Source organism: Barbus barbus, assembly GCF_936440315.1.
Source record: "Barbus barbus genome assembly, chromosome: 4".
Classification (NCBI taxonomy): Eukaryota; Metazoa; Chordata; class Actinopteri; order Cypriniformes; family Cyprinidae; genus Barbus; species Barbus barbus.
Window position 1 is genome coordinate 17,818,063 of NC_136732.1, and position 21,624 is coordinate 17,839,686.

Consider the following 21,624-nt stretch of genomic DNA (forward strand, 5'->3'; position numbering starts at 1 on the left):
ATAGGTTTACTTAGCTATCTAAATGGGGACATTCCATTCATTTATGTTGTTTTTATATAGTTTGTTATAAGTACTATAACTTAACCCACACATACAAATATACAAAACTGTATATATATATATATATATGAAGAGTTCAGATGCAAAAGCTTCTAAGTGCTGTCTGAAATTTTCTTCTAAAAATTAGCATTTTTACCAGGCTCCTATGTGTAGGTTCAGTAATCTAATGTTCAGTTACTCTAATGGCAATGCATTCTATGCCTTATATAAGGCAGAAACAGTGGCATTTCTCCTATACCTTTCTCGGAAATCTTGCTCTGTGCTAAAATTCCTGCAGCACAAAAAAAAAGCACAAAACCAGAATGAAATATGCTCTGCAATAAGAATTTATTATAGCTTGTGACAGACACTCTTTGCAGGTTAGATCTCTGTTCTTTGCATTGAGGTGAATAGATTTCTGCATAGTATTTGTAAGTCACAGAGAAAGGCCATTAACAGGGAAAACAGTCTAGTGGAGTTAAAACAGGTACACCCCAAGATTTCCAAATAAAAGTACTTATTATATTCATACAAAATATATGTATAATATATACTGTGTATAAAACAAACAAACAAAAAATATTAAGGAAAAACATTTCAAGTAACATCTTGAAACAAATGACTGTGCACCTAAGTGCACTTTGTAAACCATATATAAACTAAAATAAAGGGGAAAACAAAGATAATATGTTTATTTACAAGGTTAACTTAAGCAAGGCTTTGTACAAATATTACAAAATCTTTTGACACACATACTCGACCACATAATGTATACACAGGCAAATTCAGACACACATACACACTCATATGAAGTGATTTCACCAATGAGCCATTACTCAATGTAGATGAACATGTGGGAAGGTGAGCACACGCTGCCTCTTATAGATCTTAATGTAGTGAGTTACTGGCAGAATTATGCACCTGCTCTAAGCTCAATGACCTATGTTAAAACTAGTAAAACTGTCACTATCAACACTGTTCTTGTTTGATAACACTGTTTAACCAATACTGCACCGGCACATTTGAAGAATTGGTTCATCTGGGACTTGAAAACACAAAAGCACTGCATGGCATGCGAGTCATGAGGGTCTTGGCAGTAAGTTTGGCAACACTGAAAATCCCCTTTGCCTTGCAGGTGAAGTAAATCTGAGTAAAAGTAATGTAAATGTGACTTAACTGAGGGCTTTAAAGAGTTTTTTTTATTTTGTATTCACACGCCAACTTAAAGGGGTGTTCACACCGACAGCGATTTGCAGTGACAAAGTGATGGATTCATTTTCATTGAGAACGATTCAAGAAAACATAAGCAAAAGCAACATTGGTCGCTCAACTGCATAAAGAAGAGATCATGTTTATGCAATTGAACAGCAATGTGATGCAGCAACAATAGGAATACAGACCAGGGCAAGGCAAAATTTTGTTTTTGCTCCCTTTCAATTCAAAGAAATCCAGCGCAATCAAATTTGGTCTCACTCTAACAGAAGTTGATTTGGACAAATTAATTAAAGTAGAACTTATAATTCAAGGAAATTACAATTCAAAGAAATTTCAACAGGTAATTATGTTTTGGGAAATTAAGTGTTTTTACACCTTTGTCAATAAAATGAAACTTAATTTGTAAAATGGCAAAAATGTATATAAAAATTAGAACAAATTTTAATAGGTGGCATCATTTGAGGCAGATGTTTGTCTTGATAACTTTCATTTCTGACACTAAGGGCATTTTCACACCTGGCTTGCTTGGAGCATTTGTTTCAGAAGTTGACACTGTTCTGATCATTTAGAAATGGCGATCCCATTCAGATCCGCACCAAAACAATTAGTCCAAGGTGGTTCGCTTGTGGTGAGAATGCAATCTGACCTAATGAACCAACAACCCAAGCTGTATCATAATTCATAATGTGAAATGCGTTAATTCAGTGGATGAGCACATTATTTATGACAGTTGAAAACCAAAGAGCATCTCTTCATTTTAAAATGTTATTGCTCTTCTCTGAAACAGGTGTATTGCAAGAATGCTGTCCCAATTAAGTCTTGATATACATATACATTTATACGTATGAGTGTGTGTAACAATCATGACACGGTGAGCAGAATCCTGGAACATGAACAAGTTCACTCTGACCAATGAGAGGACAGTTTTATGCACATGTGACTTGCATAAACCTTTTAATAAGTGAAATGTTGCCTTGTGAAAGCAAACTGAACCAAGGAGAAAGTGCAACATTAGCTCCTTTCACACAGTAATACCAGTAAATTGCCGTAAAATTACCGGTAAAGCACCATTCACACATAGTGCCAAATTACCGGTAAATTCTGTGACATCATTAACCAAATGACCTCTTAACGGTTGCGCCTTCCGGTTTTGTGTTTGTAAACATGGAGGGGTATATGTGGTCAGTGCTTTTGTTGATGTTTTAATTTTTGTGTCAAACGTTCGCATTCATGCAGACATTGCATTACATGACTTCAAATCGAACTACACAGCGTGGAGTAAATGCGTCTTCTGCATCAGAATGATTTCTTACATCACCGCGTTCTGAACTTGTACGTGCTCATACCAGTCATTTTCATTCTGCGTTCACACACAGCATCATTGCGGCAATTTACTGTTAATGTTACTACTTCTCATATGGGTTAATTGCCGGACTGAATTTACTGGTATTTTTTAAAAGATCCTGTTCACATGATGTCTTAACGGTAATTTACTGGTAATTTACCAGTAAAGACTGCATGTGTGAAAGGGGCTATTGTAACAATTTAAATCCCTGTTCCAGAACAAAGCAAACAGTCTACAGGTATGAAAATGCCCTTGTTTCAGTTTTATTAGATTTTCAGTTAATTTTAATTCTACTTAATTAAATTCAAATTTTACATTTGCTACCTCAATTTAAATTCTGTTCAAATTCCAAAACTAGAACTAGAATTTAAAATCATTCTCAATCCAATTCTGAATGGTGCACAATGACGCTCACATCATCCACTACTAGACACAGATACTCCAGCAAAGTCCCTTTAAGGCAAGTCCTGTCACTCAGTGGCTGTCTTTGAAACACCTCTCGGGCATGCAAGTGCAGCTCCTATCTCTTTGAATGGGGAAACATCAAATTCTCCAAAACTGTTCGCAAAGCTTACGATTAAATTTCATATTTGAAATCACCAATGAAATCTGACAACAACTGTGTCATAAATGTAGTTTATTTTGCTCAAATAGCATAAAAAAAGCTTATTTCTCAAGCTATACCAGCCAGTGAGCATGCGCAGTCCTGAGCGCACTCTGATTGTCAGCACAGAACGCTGACAGTTTCTATAGCAACCTGGACTTCTAACGGCAGCTGCAGTGATGCGCTGACCTTACCGATTAGCTATTGGCTCTTTTACTCAGAAGGCGGGGCTTTGTTTGATAGAGCGGCCATATTGAGTGTTACATTTTCCCCATTCAAAACTACACGAGTGACATGTCTTGGTTATTCTATAGTCTTTGACTATAGTGAGTATGAATGCCTAGCGGTCAACAGTACTTGGCTACCACGTAATCGCTGTCAGTGTGAGCAGTATGAACATACTGAGGACGCAGCTACAACACAACCCAAATTCAGCTCTCTTGGTTCACTAGCCTGTACACACCATCACTGCTACAAGAAATCATGAAAGCGCGAGGTAGGCAGGGCCCGACGTGCTGTAGGGGCTTCAGTCTCTGAGCACTCTGGGTGGGACTCTCCAACGTCCTGCTTTTCAACAGGGGAGGGTGAAGCTAGCGACGCTGGAGTTTTTTTGTCTGAACTGTCCGTAGGGGAGACCACCACGGTGTGCCTCCTCCACGCACGTCTCTTTCGGCGTGTCTCCGGCGAGAGCTGCTTCCTCAGGCCTACGCTGCGTAGATCATCCGCCGAGCCCATCAGACGCGCCCGGACCTGATCTGCCAGGGAACCCTGCCCAGTGGACAACAAACAGCTCTTACTTCCTAGACCGGCTGCTGATGTTGGTGTGCACTCGTTTCGCATGTTAACCCCTTTAATGGAGGATTTGGCTTTGGGGGAAGGAGACAAAGAGGAATCAGGGATTTGATTTGCACCTGACCGCCGTTCTCCCTCAGTGGTGGAGGAGCTGGACAGTTTGGAAAGGTCCACTGAAGGTGCTTTGGCTTTGTCTGCTTTGAGCCGACGCCGCGCGAGGGTGTCGCACTGTATGAGGCGGTGGGAGTTAAAAGAATGGCGGCTGTGGAGGCGCTGAGAGGCGGATGATGAGTAAGAGGAGGTTGAGGGAGTAGATGAACGTGCTGCGCTATCTTCAGGACTGGTTGTAAGGGAAGGAGGAGGCGGAGCGAGGGTGGAGTCAGAGGCAACAGAGGACGTCTGCAATTTGCATTGTGCATAGAGGAAACTGCACGGAGCGGTTGGTTCGGGTGAGGTGTGGGAGTTCTGGCTTGAACGGCTTGGTTTTTCTGGCCTCTCTTGGGTGAGGGAGCGTGAAGCGAATCCGCTTTCGTTATCGGTTTCACTCACCAGTTCGCTATGCTCGTCGTCTGCATCTTCACCCCGCCCCTCTGATGTTAAGCTCCGCCCAAGAGTGGACAGAGTAGAGTAGCCTGACACTATAGACCGTGCATCATCTCCTCGCCAGCTGCGACCTTTCACTTCAGACCTTTGCTCTTCCTCCTCGCTCAGCAGCACCGCAGGGGCCGCTTCCTCTGTGGAGGAAATGCTGGTAACTACTTCTTCCTTCTGCTCCTGTGCCTTCTGTCTCTCAACCTCTTCCTTCTCTTCCTCATCTTCCTCCTCTTCCTCTTCATCCTCTTCTCCCTCTGCTCGAGGGGCGCAGAAGGATGCAACCTGCCCCATCTCTTGCAAGTTGTCTTTTTCAGAGATGCAGGATTTAATGGGTTCGTGCTCTGAATCGTCGTCTGTGCTGCTCCCGAGGAGACGGCCGTTATGCCGTTTCCGGCGTTTGCGGGTCACAGCAGACATAATCGATAGCGTCAGGATATCCTTGGCAGTAAAGTCACGTTTTGATCCCCACGACCCCTAAGTATCAAATAAAAATAAATAAATAAAAACAAATATATTAATGTTGATTATTATGAAATGAAATGTATTATTAAATATGTATTAAATAACACAAAATATATATTTATATTAAATAAAAATTAAAGAAACCATTAAAAATACAATATAAATAAAAATAAACAAACTATTAATAAAAAAAATCAAGAGAGTGAAATAAAATAATAACAATACTTATTTCATTACTAGTAAAAGTAAGCATCCAAATACCTACAGTATTCTCTTCAAACTTTAAGACACAACAAACAGATTAAATCGTTTTTGGTTAATACTGACCTTGGACTTTGCAGAATCACTGTTGGTTGAGTCTGGCCAGTTAAAAACAGGGAGAGATAGGGAGAGAGATTTTAAGAGGAAGTCAGTGAAATTAACAAATATTTTGGCACCATGTTAAATATATGCTGTATTAATGAGAGGCACAGAGGAGGATCAACCTTGTGATTGTAAGGAAGTTAAATTAATACATTAATAAACAAGACATATAGCAGCCTCTGTGTCAATCACTGAGCATCACCCCCATAAACAGTGCTTGTGAGACAGTGTTCACAAGATCCAGTATAAACAGCATCTGTGCAATAAACAACCAGGCGCTGATTGTCAGTTAATGTACCAATGTGAACAGGGTCTTAGAAGAAGAAGTGAAGGAGCCCATATATGCAGAGGTAAAGATAAAGTGCACACTGATGACATCACATAACATACTGATGGCATCGAACCACAAAAGAAGCTATGGGAAGGCCAAGGCAGAAACAGTAATTGTCAGAGGGGGAGAAGGACGAAACAAACACAGTTTGCCACCACACACAGGCCCCGTTTACCTGGCTTGGCCATCACTTTGTTTTTTACGTTAATTACGTTAACTCTTCAATATTATTTAGATTTTGCACAAATAATTTTACATAAAATTTACTTTTGTGATACATACCACTAATGTTCAAATGTTTTTAAAGGAGAGGACATAAAATTACATTTACACGCAAAAGACTACCAAAAAACTGTTCTCAGCAAAAATAGTTTTCAGCACTAATAATATTAAGAAATAAGCAGCAAATCAGCATATCAGAATGATTTCTGAAGGATCATGTGACACTGAAGCCTGGAGTAATGATACTGAAAATTCAGCTTTGCCACCACAGAAATTGAAACAGGTTGCATTTTAAAATATATTCAAATAGAAATTATTATTGAACGATCTTTGTAATAATAGATCATAATATTTTTAAGGTATTTTACTGTATTTTTCATCCAATAAATGCAACCATAGGATACCTTGTTCGAAAACATTCAAAAAATCTTACCGACCCAGTTTGAACAATACTGTATATGGTCTATACTATGCAGTACCTAATTTAGACCTACGTTATCATGCTCTAAAATGACTAAATATTAGATACACCTGAGCTATTCTATTTGAATGTGGTTGGTTTGAATGAGAGGATAAAAATGTATCCTGTTGACAGCTTTATTTAGCACTTTGAATTAACACAGATGTTATCAGCAGATGTAAACGGGGCCATAAACACCTCCATCACTTGTGCATATACTGTAGCCATTAAACACACACTCATGAACACACACACACACACACAGAGAGTGCATGGCAGGGGAAACCCATCCTACCGCAGTGTTTGTTCCACAGGCTCAGCTAAGAGAGGGATGCAGAAATGTACAGAGAAAGACAGCAGAACGTGAATATAATAAAAGAGATTGTTTAAAAAAGAAACCAAATCTCAGAGAAGTAAAGAACCTTCAACATGCAGGAACACAGAAACATGTTGGACCTGTTGCTGTTTACTACTGTCACATGCTCAACAGACAGACCTGTCCATCCACATGCAGATGAAAGTGTGTATTCTAGTGTTAGTCATCTGAGGTGGAATATGACTGATAGCCAAAAGTCATCTAATGGAGACTACTGTCAACTATAACTGGCTGTTATTTAACCTGAATATTGTTGGTTGTAACTGGTTAAGCACTCTCACCTGATACCTCCCCAAGCGGGCCCGTCCGACCAATATTAGAGAGGAGGTGATCTATGTTTAGGGTGGGCTGAACGTCCTCTGTGTCCACTGGTGTCTGAGGGGCGACGTAAATATTTAGCCATGAAAAAAGTTACAATTTAAATGCTTAGTTATTTAGTCATATAGATCACTTATTAATTAATTATGTTTTATAAATCTCAATAACAGTAAACAAAAACAAACAAACCTTTTCATCTTTTTCGTGTTCTTCACTGAAAAACCAGGCATGCTGTGAAGAGAGCAAGACCATCATGGTTTAAAATCATAATTAAAATGAAGACTAGCTGTAAAACTGGTGGTAATTTTTTGTCAGCTGTGTGCCTCACGTGCTGAATGAGTGTCTCCACAATCTTGTAGCGGTCTGGCATGTGGGTGACCATGTCTGTCATGTTGTCCTCTGAGGTCCGGACAAGAGTGGGACCAAACACCAGCGCCAAATTACGCGGCTCCATCTGCACATACACAAGTGCTCAGTAAAACATCCTATAGCTAACATGAATCAGCATGCTACTGTGTGCAACAGTTTACACGAGCAACTCTGCTGCTTTTTTAACAGGAAATGCCAAATTCTGATGCTGTTAATCTGTAAGAAAATTTTATCAGTATTACTTATTCAAATCTCTAGAATATATGCAAAGGTCTGCTGCATAGGCAAGGAAAAAAGACATGACCCAGCTGGTTTTTAAACTCAAAACAAATCCAAATTAATATATAAAAACAACACCTGTGTTTAATTATGCTTTGTATATACCAAAGCTAAAAATATACTGTAATTTAAAATACTGAAATATCTGAATCCCTCCCAGTGAAAAATAAATACATTCAAATTTATTTGAAATATATTTCATGCTAAGTATACTACAAATACATTTACATATTTATGTGCTTAATAAAAATATTCTGCAATTGTACTTGTTGTATACTAAACTGGTATAGTTACTAAACTAACAAACTAATTTTGTGCTTAATGCACTTTAATTGTGCGGAAGTCCAACTAAAGATATACTGAAGTATATTTGTTTGTGCTGAAGTGCAACTACTGCAAGATTACTTCAGGCACACTTTAAATATCTTGCATTTAAAGACAGATATTATTCAAAGCTCATACGGTCCTCATCAATGGTGACATTAAAACACATTTTAGGCTTAATATTAAGAATTTAATATTTATTTGAAGTGCACAAGCAGTACTCCAAATAAAGTTTAATGATAATTTTTATATCAGTAAATCTCAAGCGATATACCAGTAAATATGTTAATAGATTTGAACCCTACATAGTATGAAAAAAAAAGTATTTTAAATATTACTTTTTTACTAGGGACAGAAAACCAAGTATTGCTCACTTTGTTCTTCTCACAGTGGTCTGCCACAGTCTTTAGGTGTCCAATTAGAAATTTTAGAGTGTGGAAGTAATGATCTGGTAAATCACGCATCTGCAGGAAGACAAAGAGAGACAAAAGGAAAGGTCAATATAAAAACAAAGCAAAGAAAATACCAAATAAATGCTATACACTACTGTTAAAAAGTTTGGGGTCAGTTTTCTTTTTTAAATGTGACATTAAAGTAAAATAAAATATTTCTATTTCAAGTAAATGCTGTTCTTTTGAACTTTGTATTGATCACAAAATTCTGAATCAGGGTACCCCCAGGATCCTCCAAATGAAATTCAAGGCTTTTTAAGACCTTTTTAATACCATTTCAAATGAAATTCAATGCCAACTTCGTACCCATTCCGACAGAAGTATGAGGGGAAAATGTCAAATCTGTATAAATTTCGAACCCTAGAAAATAATTATGTACAAGTAGGCTACTTGAATTAAATAAAACATTTTATTGAAATTATCAGTTATATTTAATACATACGCAACAGCGTAACACACATTTGATTTGTAATAAACAAATAAATTTGAACTTGGTGTTGAACACTACAGCCTTCGCAGCTCTTTGTTGCAAAAGGCCTCGCGGTCATTTCCTGGCACAGGCTTGACCCAAACGTAATTCAGATTGCTTGGCCACAGCGGATTAAACCGACACTTTCCTATTTTATATAATATTACGAAATATGAAATATCCCATTATATAATATTGTGAAATATTATTGCAATTTAAAATAATTGTTTTCTATTTTAATATACTTTAAAATGTAATTAATTCCTGTGAAGCAAAGCAGTATTTTCAGAGTCACATGATCCTTTAGAAATCATTCTAATATGCTGATTTTTAATCAATGTTGGAAACAGTTGTACTGCTTTTTTAATTTATTTTTTTATACTGTATTTTTTGGGACATGTGATATTTTTAAAAAATAAAAAGTTAAAAAGAACAGTGTTTAGTCAAAATAGAGATTTTGTGTTACAATATAAACTATTCAAAATTTTGGGGTCAGAAATTTTTCTTTCTTTTTTAAAGATACTTTAAAAAAGGTTTAAAGAAAGTTAAATAAACTTTATTCAGCAAGGATGTATTAAATGGATAGAATTGATAGTAAAGACTTCTATTGTTAGAATATTTCTATTTTGAATAAATGCTGTTCTTTTAAACTTTTTATTAATCAAAGAATGAAAGAAAAAAGAAACACAGGTTCCATATAAATATGAAGCAGTACAAGTTTCAACACTGATAATAAATCAGTATATTATTATGATTTCTGAAGGATCATGGGACACTGAAGACTGGAGGAATGATGCTGAAAATACAGCTTTGATCACAGGAATACATGCTATTTTAAAGTATAGGTATTAAAATAGGAAACCAATATTAGAAATTGCAATAATATTTCACTATATCACTGTTTTATCTGTATTTTTGAAATTAATACAGCTTTGATGAGCAAGAGACTCAAAGTCAAACACCTGATAAATAATTGACCTTGTTTTTGAGTCTATAATATAGGCCTAACATAATATATTATCAAAACAAACTATTTAAACTGATAGAATAGAATAGAATAGAATACAAACTGAAGCAAAATTTAAGCTGAGATCTGTAATTTAAATATAAAAAAGTGAACATATGAATTATTCTATAGCTGTCTAAACATCATTATGAAGTACAGTTTGTACAATACTCTTGTGTGTGACCGTACGTTTCAGAGTTTTGTTATCCATCCTCCATTATTTCCAGCACTTAATCAAGCCACTCTTCTTTAATACAGGAGGACGTTTTATTTCACGTCATTGTGTTTGTGTTGTCTCTCGTGTTGAGTACACCGCAACCATTCAAGTATTTAGTTTCTACAGCGACTCATTTGGTGCACATTGTTCTCTTTCTGTGAAACCGGCTCTAACTCTGTCGTGACATCAGCTCTATAGTGGTTTGCCCGAGCCTTGCTATTCTTTCCCTTTTACTGGCGGCATTCAATCAAACGCGCGGTGGAAGAAGAGCGCGGTCGCGCGTGCGCTCAGTTTAGAGGGAACACTGCGTGGGAGCCCTGTATTTAAGGTAGCCCGTCGGGCAGGGCAGTGATACATTTTGGTAGCCCGACTGGAAAACGCAATAGCCCCGGGACGTCGGGCTAGCGATTTTGCGAGCCCTGCATAGTAACGGGTGCGCGCGCTTTCTGCTATGACGTGGAGCGTGAGGTGCACTCAAAGTTACGCTGCATGAATTTATAATTAGCCTACATTAGTAACAGTTAATTTTGTTACGGTATGAACTTAATCCTAGGAGAGGGGAAAAAAAAAAGACCTTTGTAACGAAATCCAAGACTTTGTATACCAAATTCAAGGCTATGAAGGCCTTAATTTGAGATTATCAAATTTAAGACTTTTTCAATGCTTTTAAGACCCCGCGGGTACCCTGTGAATGAAAATATGCATATATTCTAAAATATTTTAATTAAATAAATACAGGCCTTGGTGAGCATAAGAGAAAAAAATCTTACAGATCTCAAACTTTTGAACGGTAGTGTAAATTTGCAGCAGAATGTGGCTTTTAAAGTAACATGCTGAAAACAAGTTCATACCAGTTTCTTCATTGTCTTTAGCCTATCACTGGCATTCTCCATCCGATTGGCCTCAATAAAGTCATTGTATTTGTCTTCAACAGGATAATGAGAAACAGAAACAGAAGGATAAAATGTCACTACATGACATACTTCATACCTTTCAAAATATATTTCTTCAGGATTCTACTTTATTTACAGTTTTATGCACATAAAATAGCACTAAATCACAGTTGGCGTGCTCATAAACTCACCATCTGTGAAGAGGGGCTCTGGGAGTTTACGGAAGAAGGACTTTAGCAGGCTGCTGACCACATTCAGGTCTTGCCATTTCTGTACAGGAGTAAAAAGTGAAAGCAGTTGTTGTTGTTGAACCCAATTATCACTGAGTCTTCAGTATGAGGAAGCATCCGCTTAAATATGGGAAGTGAATATAACCAGTATGTTGACTCAGTCTCAAAGAGCCAGTGGCAATTTAATAAACACAGTGTCCCTGACAGAGATCGTGTGTGTGAGAGTAAACAGCTCACCTCCTCAGCTATGTTGATGTCTCCTCCTTTGTTGAGCTGCTCCTGCAGACTGGACACTACTGCATTGTTTCCTGGCACTCTGTAGATCCCTGTATACTCCAGACCCATGTCCTCCACCAACCCACAGCAAATCTCCACAATCTGGGGAATGAACTACACAAACAATACACATTTAAACATATTAACCTAAATTTATCAGTAAGCAGAAGAAACACATTCAGCACACTGCAAGAAGGACACACCTTGTTGTTTGTAGCAGGCTGGCAGTCCTCTAGACGCACACCAAATGCTTTAGGACTTGCTTTTTTAGCCTTTTTCATTATATTTATGCCCCATGGGGATTTAGGAGGGCTGCTTTCATCTTTGGCCTCGTGTTTTGGGGAACGTGGAGGTGCGCTGTTGTCTTGCTTACTGAGCAGAAATGTCATTCGAGGCACTCTGGGTGAGGAGTCTGGTTTATTACCCGTTGGACTATAGGAGGGAACCAAGAAGAGGATGATTGTTTTAAATTCGGAACAGTGAAATGTGTTAAAAATGCTACAATGATCTCCAATCTCACCTTTGCTTCCTGTAGTCATTAAGTTTCTTATTGATGAGAGCTTGTCGTGAGAAACCCAATTCCTACAGACAAATATGAATAAATAGCATTTAAACTTGTCCCACCCCAAACACCACTGATTGAGCAAATTTAGCCATTTTGGGCAGTGCAAAAACCACAGGCCACAGAACCAAAGTGTTCGGGGAAATTAACCGACAAGCTGTGCTATCGGTAATGAGAACTACAGCAAACTGTAAATTAAAACATTTTCACACACTAAACATAATTGGAAAACTAAAAATAAATAAGAAAAATTCAAACAAAGTACATTTTCATATTTCTTAAAAAAAGTACTTGATTTTAATTTTAGTTTTCCCCATAAATGTTATTATTTTTTATTTTATTATTATTATTTTAGAATGTGCACAAAATAAAATAAAAATAGAAAACAAAATAAAATGTACTTTATATTTTATTTTTCCCAAGCATGTTGGGTTTTGTTTTAGCCCATTCATAAATTTAATTAAATATATATATATATATATATATATATATATATATATACACTGAACAAAATTGTAAACGCAACACTTTTGTTTTTGCCCCCATTTTTCATGAGCTGAACTCAAAGATCTACACAAAAGGCCTATTTCTCTCAAATATTGTTCACAAATCTGTCTAAATCTGTGTTAGTGAGCACTTCTCCTCTGCCGAGATAATCCATCCACCTCACAGGTGTGGCATATCAAGATGCTGATTTGACAGCATGATTATTGCACAGGTGTGCCTTAGGCTGGCCACAAAAAAGGCCACTCTAAAATGTGCAGTTTTATCACAACACAATGCCACAGATGTCACAAGTTTTGAGGGAGCGTGCAATTGGCATGCTGACTGCAGGAATGTCTACCAGAGCTGTTGCCCGTGAATTGAATGTTCATTTCTCTACCATAAGCCATCTCCAAAGGCGTTTCAGAGAATTTGGCAGTACATCCAACCGGCCTCACAACCGCAGACCACGTGTAACCACACCAGCCCAGGACCTCCACATCCAGCATCTTCACCTCCAAGATCGTCTGAGACCAGCCACCCGGACAGCTGCTGCAACAATCGGTTTGCATAACCAAAGAATTTCTGCACAAACTATCAGAAACCGTCTCAGGGAAGCTCATCTGCATGCTCGTCGTCCTCATCGGGGTCTCGACCTGACTGCAGTTCATCGTCGTAACCGACTTGAGTGGGCAAATGCTCACATTCGATGAGTCTGGCATTTTGGAGAGGTGTTCTCTTCACGGATGAATCTCGGTTTTCACTGTACAGGACAGATGGCAGACAGCGTGTATGGCGTCGTGTGGGTGAGCGGTTTGCTGATGTCAACATTGTGGCTCGAGTGGCCCATGGTAGCGGTGGGGTTATGGTATGGGAAGGCGTATGTTATGGACCACGAACACAGGTGCATTTTACTGATGGCATTTTGAATGCACAGAGATACCGTGACGAGATCCTGAGGCCCATTGTTGTGCCATTCATCCACGACCATCACCTCATGTTGCAGCATGATAATGCACGGCCCCATGTTGCAAGGATCTGTACACAATTCCTGGAAGCTGAAAACATCCCAGTTCTCACTGGATATGTCACCCATTGAGCATGTTTGGGATGCTCTGGACCGGCATATACGACAGCGTGTTCCAGTTCCTGCCAATATCCAGCAACTTCACACAGCCATTGAAGAGGAGTGGACAACCTAATCAACTCTATGCGAAGGAGATGTGTTGCACTGCGTGAGGCAAATGGTGGTCACACCAGATACTGACTGGTTTTCAGACCCCAGACCCCCCCAATACAGTAAAACTGCACATTTTAGAGTGGCCTTTTATTGTAGCCAGCCTAAGGCACACCTGTGCAATAATCATGCTGTCAAATCAGCATCTTGATATGCCACACCTGTGAGGTGGATGGATTATCTCGGCAAAGGAGAAGTGCTCACTAACACAGATTTAGACAGATTTGTGAACAATATTTGAGAGAAATAGGCCTTTTGTATAGATCTTTGAGTTCAGCTCATGAAAAATGGGGGCAAAAACAAAAGTGTTACGTTTATAATTTTGTTCAGTGTATATATATATACATACAGTATATATACACACATACAGTGTATATATAGATAGATAGATCTCAAAAAACAAACACCATGTAAACATGCACTGCTTCCTGCACAGGCAATGACAACCTCAAAAATCCATTGTCATTCATCTGGACAAACCCAGAACAACAAATTTAGTCTTGCCATTTAATTCGGTTGAAGTCTATGTGCCATCATTCTTACACTCTCACCTCATTGTCAGTCTTGCTGTTTTCTCTGATGACCCTAATCCACTCTAGCATGTCCTCTCTGTCCTCCGCCTGTAGCAGGTATTCACAGAAGTCCTGTGTGGTCAACCTCAGCGCGTGTTTGCGCTTCGTTTCGCTGTACGCAATGTCAACAAGGCAGCCCCGGATGCTGATTGGCTGTTCCTCTTCGGACCCGCCTCCCAGCACCGCCCCTTTGAGCACTGCCTCTCGCTTGTCTTTGTAGAGGAACAGAGAGTGGGACCGAAGCACGGAGAACACCCGCCTCCAAGGCCAGATGCCACTACCCACCTTCTGCAAGAGAGAGAAAAGTCTAAGCTCATCCATCAAATCATACAGGTGACTATAATTACGGTGGTCTGTTAACAGACACTTTTATCTAAAGCAACTTGTATGGTGAGTTTGAACCTAAAACCTTTCTATTACAAGCCCACGTTTATCTAAGCCACTAACAACTGCTCCCCCGGATTAAAAATGAACCCTCGCTGTCTGTTTAGCTTACCTTGCCCTTCTCCGTGTGGATCTGTTTAAAGTGGAGCCAACCTTCTCTCTTCACGTCACTATAGCTGATGCTGCCCAGCTCTGAGGTAGAGTGTCGTTTAGAGCGAGCCTCTTCTGCAGCACCCAGACTGTCCAGAGACTAAACCATGACACAGGACAGAGAAATACACAACTGTGACACTGACCTGACATGGAACTACAGAATATAAAGAACCAGGATACAGGAAGAGAACATTTAAAGCTGCATACTACATGTTTTGAGTTAAAATATCATACAATTCAATTTGAAACTAAATGGATATTTTTTACTTTTTCATCTATTCTTGGGTAATTAGAAAATGTTAACCAATAATTAAATAACTATTTAGGCATTTGTTTAGCAAACGCACATATTCAATTGGGAAAAAAAATAGATGATGGAATATTAGCTGAAAAACATGAACTTAAGAAATTAGATGTTGCCTTTGCAGCTAACAGAAATAAAAAATTTGAAGTACTAAAATGACTAAAACAAAATAAAATTAATAGAAATTAAATGTATTTTTATACAAAAATGAATTAAAATCGACAGATGCACAGTTTTTAACGGATACAGTTTTTAAACTTAAATAAAATTAAATTGAAAACTTAAGTTTAATGTATTAATAAAGCTTAACTATAATAGTATATGACCTGGTTTCACAGACAGGGTTTAGACAAAACCAGGATTAGGACATAGTTCAATTAGGACAGTTAAGTAATTTTTATAAACGTGCCTTAGAAAAAACATTACTGGTGTGCATTTTGAGACAAAATAAAGGGCACTGATATATTTTAAGATCAGTCAGAGCAAGTTTCTTTTAGTTGAAACAGCTGAGATTTAGATTTTAGTCTGGGATTAGGTTTAAGCCTTGTCTGTGAAACCGGGGGTATGTATATATATATATATATATATATATATATATATATATATATAAACAAAAACTTCAATTGAAATTAAACTGATAACTAAAAACTTAAAAATAAAATCCAATTCAAAATATATTAAAAAAATATATATAATAGTGAATTATTATATAAATTAGTCCAGCCAGAAGAAGCTGAAAATATGCATTGTATATAGCATATGCTAATTTGCATCTCGAGCCTCTAGAAAGGCTTTTCTTAAAAAAAGAAAATAATGAAAAAATATTAGTCATAAAAAGGTAATAATAATACTAACATAAAACTGGTATTGACCAATCAGCATCCAACATCTGATCTATACACAGAAATATATAATATTGCGTTGACTAATGTTGACTCAAAACAATTCAGTTTTGTTCATGCCGAAATTTTAGGGTGTATGACCCAGTTTCTACGGTAATTTAGGAAATTAAACTCACCCCTTCAGTAAAGAAGCTCTTAACTCTTTTTGGAATCCTCCTTTTGAAAAAGCACAATATGTTAAAAAATAAAATAAACTCACACATTCTTACTTTTTAATCCTAGTAGTAAAGTCCCAAAACTCACGAGAAGACCCGCCCCTCTTCTCTATATGCATTAAGCCCCTCATCACATGACTTGGAGCGCTCAGTGGTGATGGCCAGCAGGTAAGAAGAGCGACGATTAGACTTGGGATCACCTGCTTATAGAGACAGAAAAAGACAGACATCCATTCATTACAAACAGTGAAAATGACAAAGAACTGCTATACAGGAAAAGAAGAGATAGAGCTGATGAAGGACAGTTAGTGTGGAATTGGTAAGGATAATTTGAGATTAGGAGGTAGGAAGGCGGTCATCTTCATCACAGTCTCAGTGAAGTCCAAAGACGGTGCACGGGCATTACTGAACGAGCATGTGAGCATATGCAGTACAGCATGCACATACATTTGACTTTGTGCTGTATGAGTACGCATGCAGTAGGAGCGATCACATGCAGCTTCTGAATGTTTACATAATTTCGTAAACTTGTCGCGATGCTTTCATGTACGCAGTGATTTGATCATTTAGTAGTAACAGTAACAGTGTTTCTCTATCTCAGCATCACTCACTGCAGTCGTGGGAGAAAAGGCGGTCGAGGGGAAAGGTGAAGGTTGGGGAGGCGGGGCTTGTGGCCACAGCAGGGGCGGACTTTATACCGCCACTGGACACGACGGAGGAGGCGGGGACATGACGTGCCCGCAGATCTGCACTTGGACTGGTCGGCTCATCTGTGGGAGGAGTGGAACGGAGGAAAGGATAGGAAAAGGGGGAGGAAGGAAGACAAGAATAAAAGAAAGTTATATTGGAAAAAGGAGTAAGATTGAAAAAAGGGAAACCAATAACAAGGAAGGAGGGAAAGGTTAGAGGGAAAGCAAAATGGTTTTGCACAGTTAATTTCAAGATATTTAAATATCATAATACACCAAAACACAAGAAACTCTTCCTCTCTGACACGAGTGCATAGAAAAGTAAACAACTGAATTTCCAAACACTCAATTTATTGCAAAAACTAATGAGATTTAGACACTCTTAAAGAGAGGAGGAGTAATCGAGTGTTACTGTAAGCAGAAGCTATATCTGTACCCACTCATCATGTGTTAAAGCAAGTAAAGTTAAAGCATGTAATATGTGACAAAGTGAAAAATGATGAGAGATAAGAGAAGAGAAAGAATGAATAAATCATACAGCATTTTGTACCTGACTCGTGGCCCTCCATGAAATAAGTGTTCAATGTGGAACTGAGCTGTACAAGTGCTTTTTGTATTAGCACGTGGTTTCAGTTCTTGCTAAAGTGCATAGTGTTCAGTGTTGTGCGTTTCTTGTGGGAAGTAGTTGGTTGCTGCAGGTATGCTTTTATAACAACCTCTTTGGAGTGGTTAACTGGTTAAAGCTAACAATACATTAAAAGATCCATCCTGTCAAAGTCTTTCTTTTCCCCAAATGCCTCATACATAAGCACATATTAGCCATGTGTGAGTGAGATGAGTGGCACCTTCAATGAATTCTTTAAAAAAAAACTGTTTTCAAAGTATGTGCTTGCACTTTTGTGTCAGGTCTTTCTTGCCCTGCGGCGGTAACATGATCGCTTCAAAAACACAATTTGACAGCACATTGGTATTTCAGTGACTAAGGAGATTCTGTAAACCAGTAAACCACCTGAAACAACATCTGTCAACACCACCAGGTGGCAGCAGAACACAAACACCGCTAAACAAGAGGATTTCTAAACAAGGTTTGGCTGGTTAGCACAGTCCAGTTAGCTCTAGGCCCAGTTGTTCAAAAGTAATTTGATCAGATTTTGGCGGATTAGATGAAATCTTGAAAATCGTTTGTTTAAAAGAAAACACAAAGCATTCTGGGTTTGGAGTTGATTGTGTAATCCATTCTTGGTTTTGATCTGGATCAACCCTACAATATGGGTTCTTCAAAACACATTTTAGTGGGATTGGCTTACCTTTGATCAAAAAAAAAAAAAAAGAAATCGTACCCTGATCCCAGTAGAAGCTGGGATTCAGAGAGATTTCAGGAACAAAATGTACTAAAACTTGAAAATTGTTAAAATAATAAGCATTTAGTAGTAAACATACACATGTAGCCCCCTAAACAGCTGTCAATAACAAACAAAAATAATAAGCTGTATCAAATTTTAACAGTCATTTATCATCATTATAATCCTTTTCAAAACTATCAAAATGAAAAGTGTTCTTATTGTTCCATCAGCCAATCACTGTTGCTATGATGTCATTTTCCTGCTTTGATTAGTCACATGATATTTACGGATCAGGTGACTAGACCATTAAAACCAGGCTGAGGGAGTTGAGAAGAAGGTTCATTCTAACAGACGGCTTTCTCCAGGTATATTACAGACCCTCATGTTTCTAGAAGGCTTCTAAATGCTTAAAATAATATTTCACCCAAAGAACTCACCCTCATGTTGTTCCAAACCTGTAAGACCTTCGTTCATCTTCAGAACACAAATTAAGATATTTCTGATGATATCTGAGAGCTCTCTGACCCTGCAAAGACAGCAACAGTACTACCACGCTCAGGGCCCAGAAAGGTAGTAAGGACATTGTTAAAATGTGGCATCAGTAGTTCAACCTTAATTTTATGAAGCTACGAGAATACTTTTTGTGAACAAAGAAAACAAAAATAACAACTTTATTCAGCAATTTCTTCTCTTCTATGTCAGTCTCTGCAGCACGTTCACAAGAGTTTCACAACGCATGTGTCAAGTGCGTTGCTGTCTATGGGAGGGTCAGAAAGCTCTCGGATTTCATCAAAATTATCTTAATTTGTGTTCTGAAGATGAACAAAGGTCTTACATTTTTGGGTGAACTATCCCTTTAAGAAGTTGGTCCCCTGTTTAAACCTATCAGCATAGCATACTGCTCTCTATTCTCATTATTTGTGTTTCTTTATCTCTGTGCACAACGTTTTGTCATAATAATGTGACTATCTTTATCTCAGCCATCCAGCTTTTCAGACTTCATAGAAGTCCAATTCTTTTCTTCTTTGTCATCAGTTAAATCAGATTTTTAAAAGTCTCCAACATTCATTACAATATACACACAACCAACCTCTAATTAAATATGTTTGTCTTAAATCAAGTGAATCCTCTTTCTTTTAATTCACTGATGTTGTCTACTCTTTCTCTCACACACTAGAAGGGAGCAGGGGCGGAAACATTCCCAATCTAGGATGTGGAATCTGGACTGTGCTTGTTTTCCAGCCACTGGCAGAAATAGCTGTTCTGTGGGTTTAACAAAGGCCCTCATTACTGAAGCCTGAGTATGAGCTCACACACACACACACACACACACAATCTGTATCATGGACATACAACACTAGCACATACAAAATCCATCTGTACTACTTCAACATCAGTCATGTGCAACAGTCTTATTTTGAGGTTCAGATGAGATGCTGTAAATAACCCAGCCCACCAGAAGTACTTCCATGAACGGACTCTCATTGGCCACAATATGCAGTCTTTCTGCTGACATATCCACAAAACCAAAGAGTGAAGAACACAAATATAATGAACATGGCGAGGTTTCCTTTTATAGTGTCACAAATCAAAATGAAACCAGGCCTGACAACACTGTAATATGAGCAAAAGTGTGGTGAGAGGGATTTCTCCAAAAACGAGATGGGTTTTAAGTGAGACAACCTGTGTGCAGATGTGCAAATATCTTTTGCGTGTAGAATGTTAGTGTGTGAATGGTTGGTGGAGGGAAGACTCCTCCCCTTTTTATTGGAGACACAATGACCACATTGAGGGCAGAAAGAGCTGAGTGTGCCGATTGTGTCCGGTAATATCTGATTGTGTGTGTGAGTGTATGTGTGTCCTTCACCCCTAACCCCAAAAACCCCTGCTCTCTGCCCCTCTTCCTTCTGCCATTCTCAGTTCATTACACGATTATAAAGTGCAGTCTTCAACAACTAAACAACACAACAGTAAACACTGTGTGATACAGCTTAATTTACTCCAAAACAATTTTAATTTTCCTCATTCCTCTGAAAAATGTTTTACCTGAAATGACCCTTCACTAAGCTCCAACTCCCTCAGTTACTGTTGCTAACTGAGACAAGTTTTACAGAAACTTCAGTAAGAATGAAGAATGATTTCTGATCAGCATGACTTTTAGTAAAATATGTTCATAAAGTGATAAAAACTGATTGGGTATTATTATTCTGTGGGCTGGAATGAATAAAGATATTTGTTTGTTATGTATTTTTTCCTTAGAATGTATTAATTTTGGAGTAACCAGGTTACCAGGTATGTTATGCAGTAACCAGGGTTATTATAGTTAACTACAATAAAATAAAAAATAATATATACAAATTTTAATAAAAATGAAATAAAAACAATATAGGCATATTTACAAAAAACAAACAAAATTACTAAAATTAACTACTTTAAATGAAACTGAAAAAACAAATATATATATACAGCCTTCAATAGTATCATAACTATCCTAAAATAACACTTTCAAGACCAAAAGTTTGTCTAAAAATCTTCTCGGTTTTAAACAAGGCATGAACAGGCTTTTAGTTTATTGCATGATGCAGATTGATATATGTAGATATGGCCCTATGCAATGAATATTATTTATGCTTTCTGGTTGTAATCATGACTTGAATGTCATCTTTACACAAAACAAAGATCCAATTGCACACACACAATAACGCAGTTTGAAAACCATTCACCCCGAATCAATAAGAGAAATTCCAGTACAAACAACTCCACTGACATGGCAGGTAGAGCAAGAACAGTCTGCCTGTTGTGTTTTTATCAGTACGGTATAACATGCCCCAGCTTGTGAGCATTTCTGTTAGTTTCAGTTTAGTCCTCTCCGTTTCAAAGTCTTTTACGCTGTTCTGCCTCCATCAATCACTAAACCAGGGCCTGGGATACACCGACCTGCTCTCATCCCAAATATGTAGTCACATTTTTGCAAGACTCCACAACTTCTCCTAAACATACACATATAACGTAAGCAAGATCATTTTAATAAATGTAATCAAACTGAAGGGTCTAACTCAAAGGTGTGTTGCACTGTACAGGTGTGTGGTAGTAGAAACATGCTTCTCGTCTGCACTGAATGCTAAAGGTGGGGCACTTTTATGCATAGTGGTTTTAGGCTTAACCTCCATCAGGAATGAATGCACTGCACTAACACCAGCTTAT

General features: G+C 38.0%; 1 protein-coding gene across 1 annotated transcript in view; it reads right to left on the bottom strand.

Annotated features, from left to right (window-relative positions):
* Positions 1-371: 371 nt before the first annotated feature.
* LOC306864494 (rho GTPase-activating protein 23-like) overlaps positions 372-21,624 on the bottom strand; it is a gene marked incomplete at its 5' end in the record, with an annotated part of 42,891 nt that continues 21,638 nt past the window's right edge. The window contains 16 exons of the mRNA XM_079408536.1: positions 372-5,063; positions 5,379-5,410; positions 7,085-7,178; positions 7,311-7,352; positions 7,450-7,575; positions 8,468-8,557; positions 11,089-11,162; positions 11,322-11,400; positions 11,598-11,750; positions 11,840-12,068; positions 12,157-12,218; positions 14,470-14,778; positions 14,987-15,124; positions 16,350-16,389; positions 16,477-16,588; positions 17,000-17,158. Of these exons, the coding sequence (XP_079264662.1) occupies positions 3,675-5,063; positions 5,379-5,410; positions 7,085-7,178; positions 7,311-7,352; positions 7,450-7,575; positions 8,468-8,557; positions 11,089-11,162; positions 11,322-11,400; positions 11,598-11,750; positions 11,840-12,068; positions 12,157-12,218; positions 14,470-14,778; positions 14,987-15,124; positions 16,350-16,389; positions 16,477-16,588; positions 17,000-17,158 (3,128 nt within the window). The 3' untranslated portion in view covers positions 372-3,674. The remainder of the gene's footprint in view (positions 5,064-5,378; positions 5,411-7,084; positions 7,179-7,310; positions 7,353-7,449; positions 7,576-8,467; positions 8,558-11,088; positions 11,163-11,321; positions 11,401-11,597; positions 11,751-11,839; positions 12,069-12,156; positions 12,219-14,469; positions 14,779-14,986; positions 15,125-16,349; positions 16,390-16,476; positions 16,589-16,999; positions 17,159-21,624) is intronic.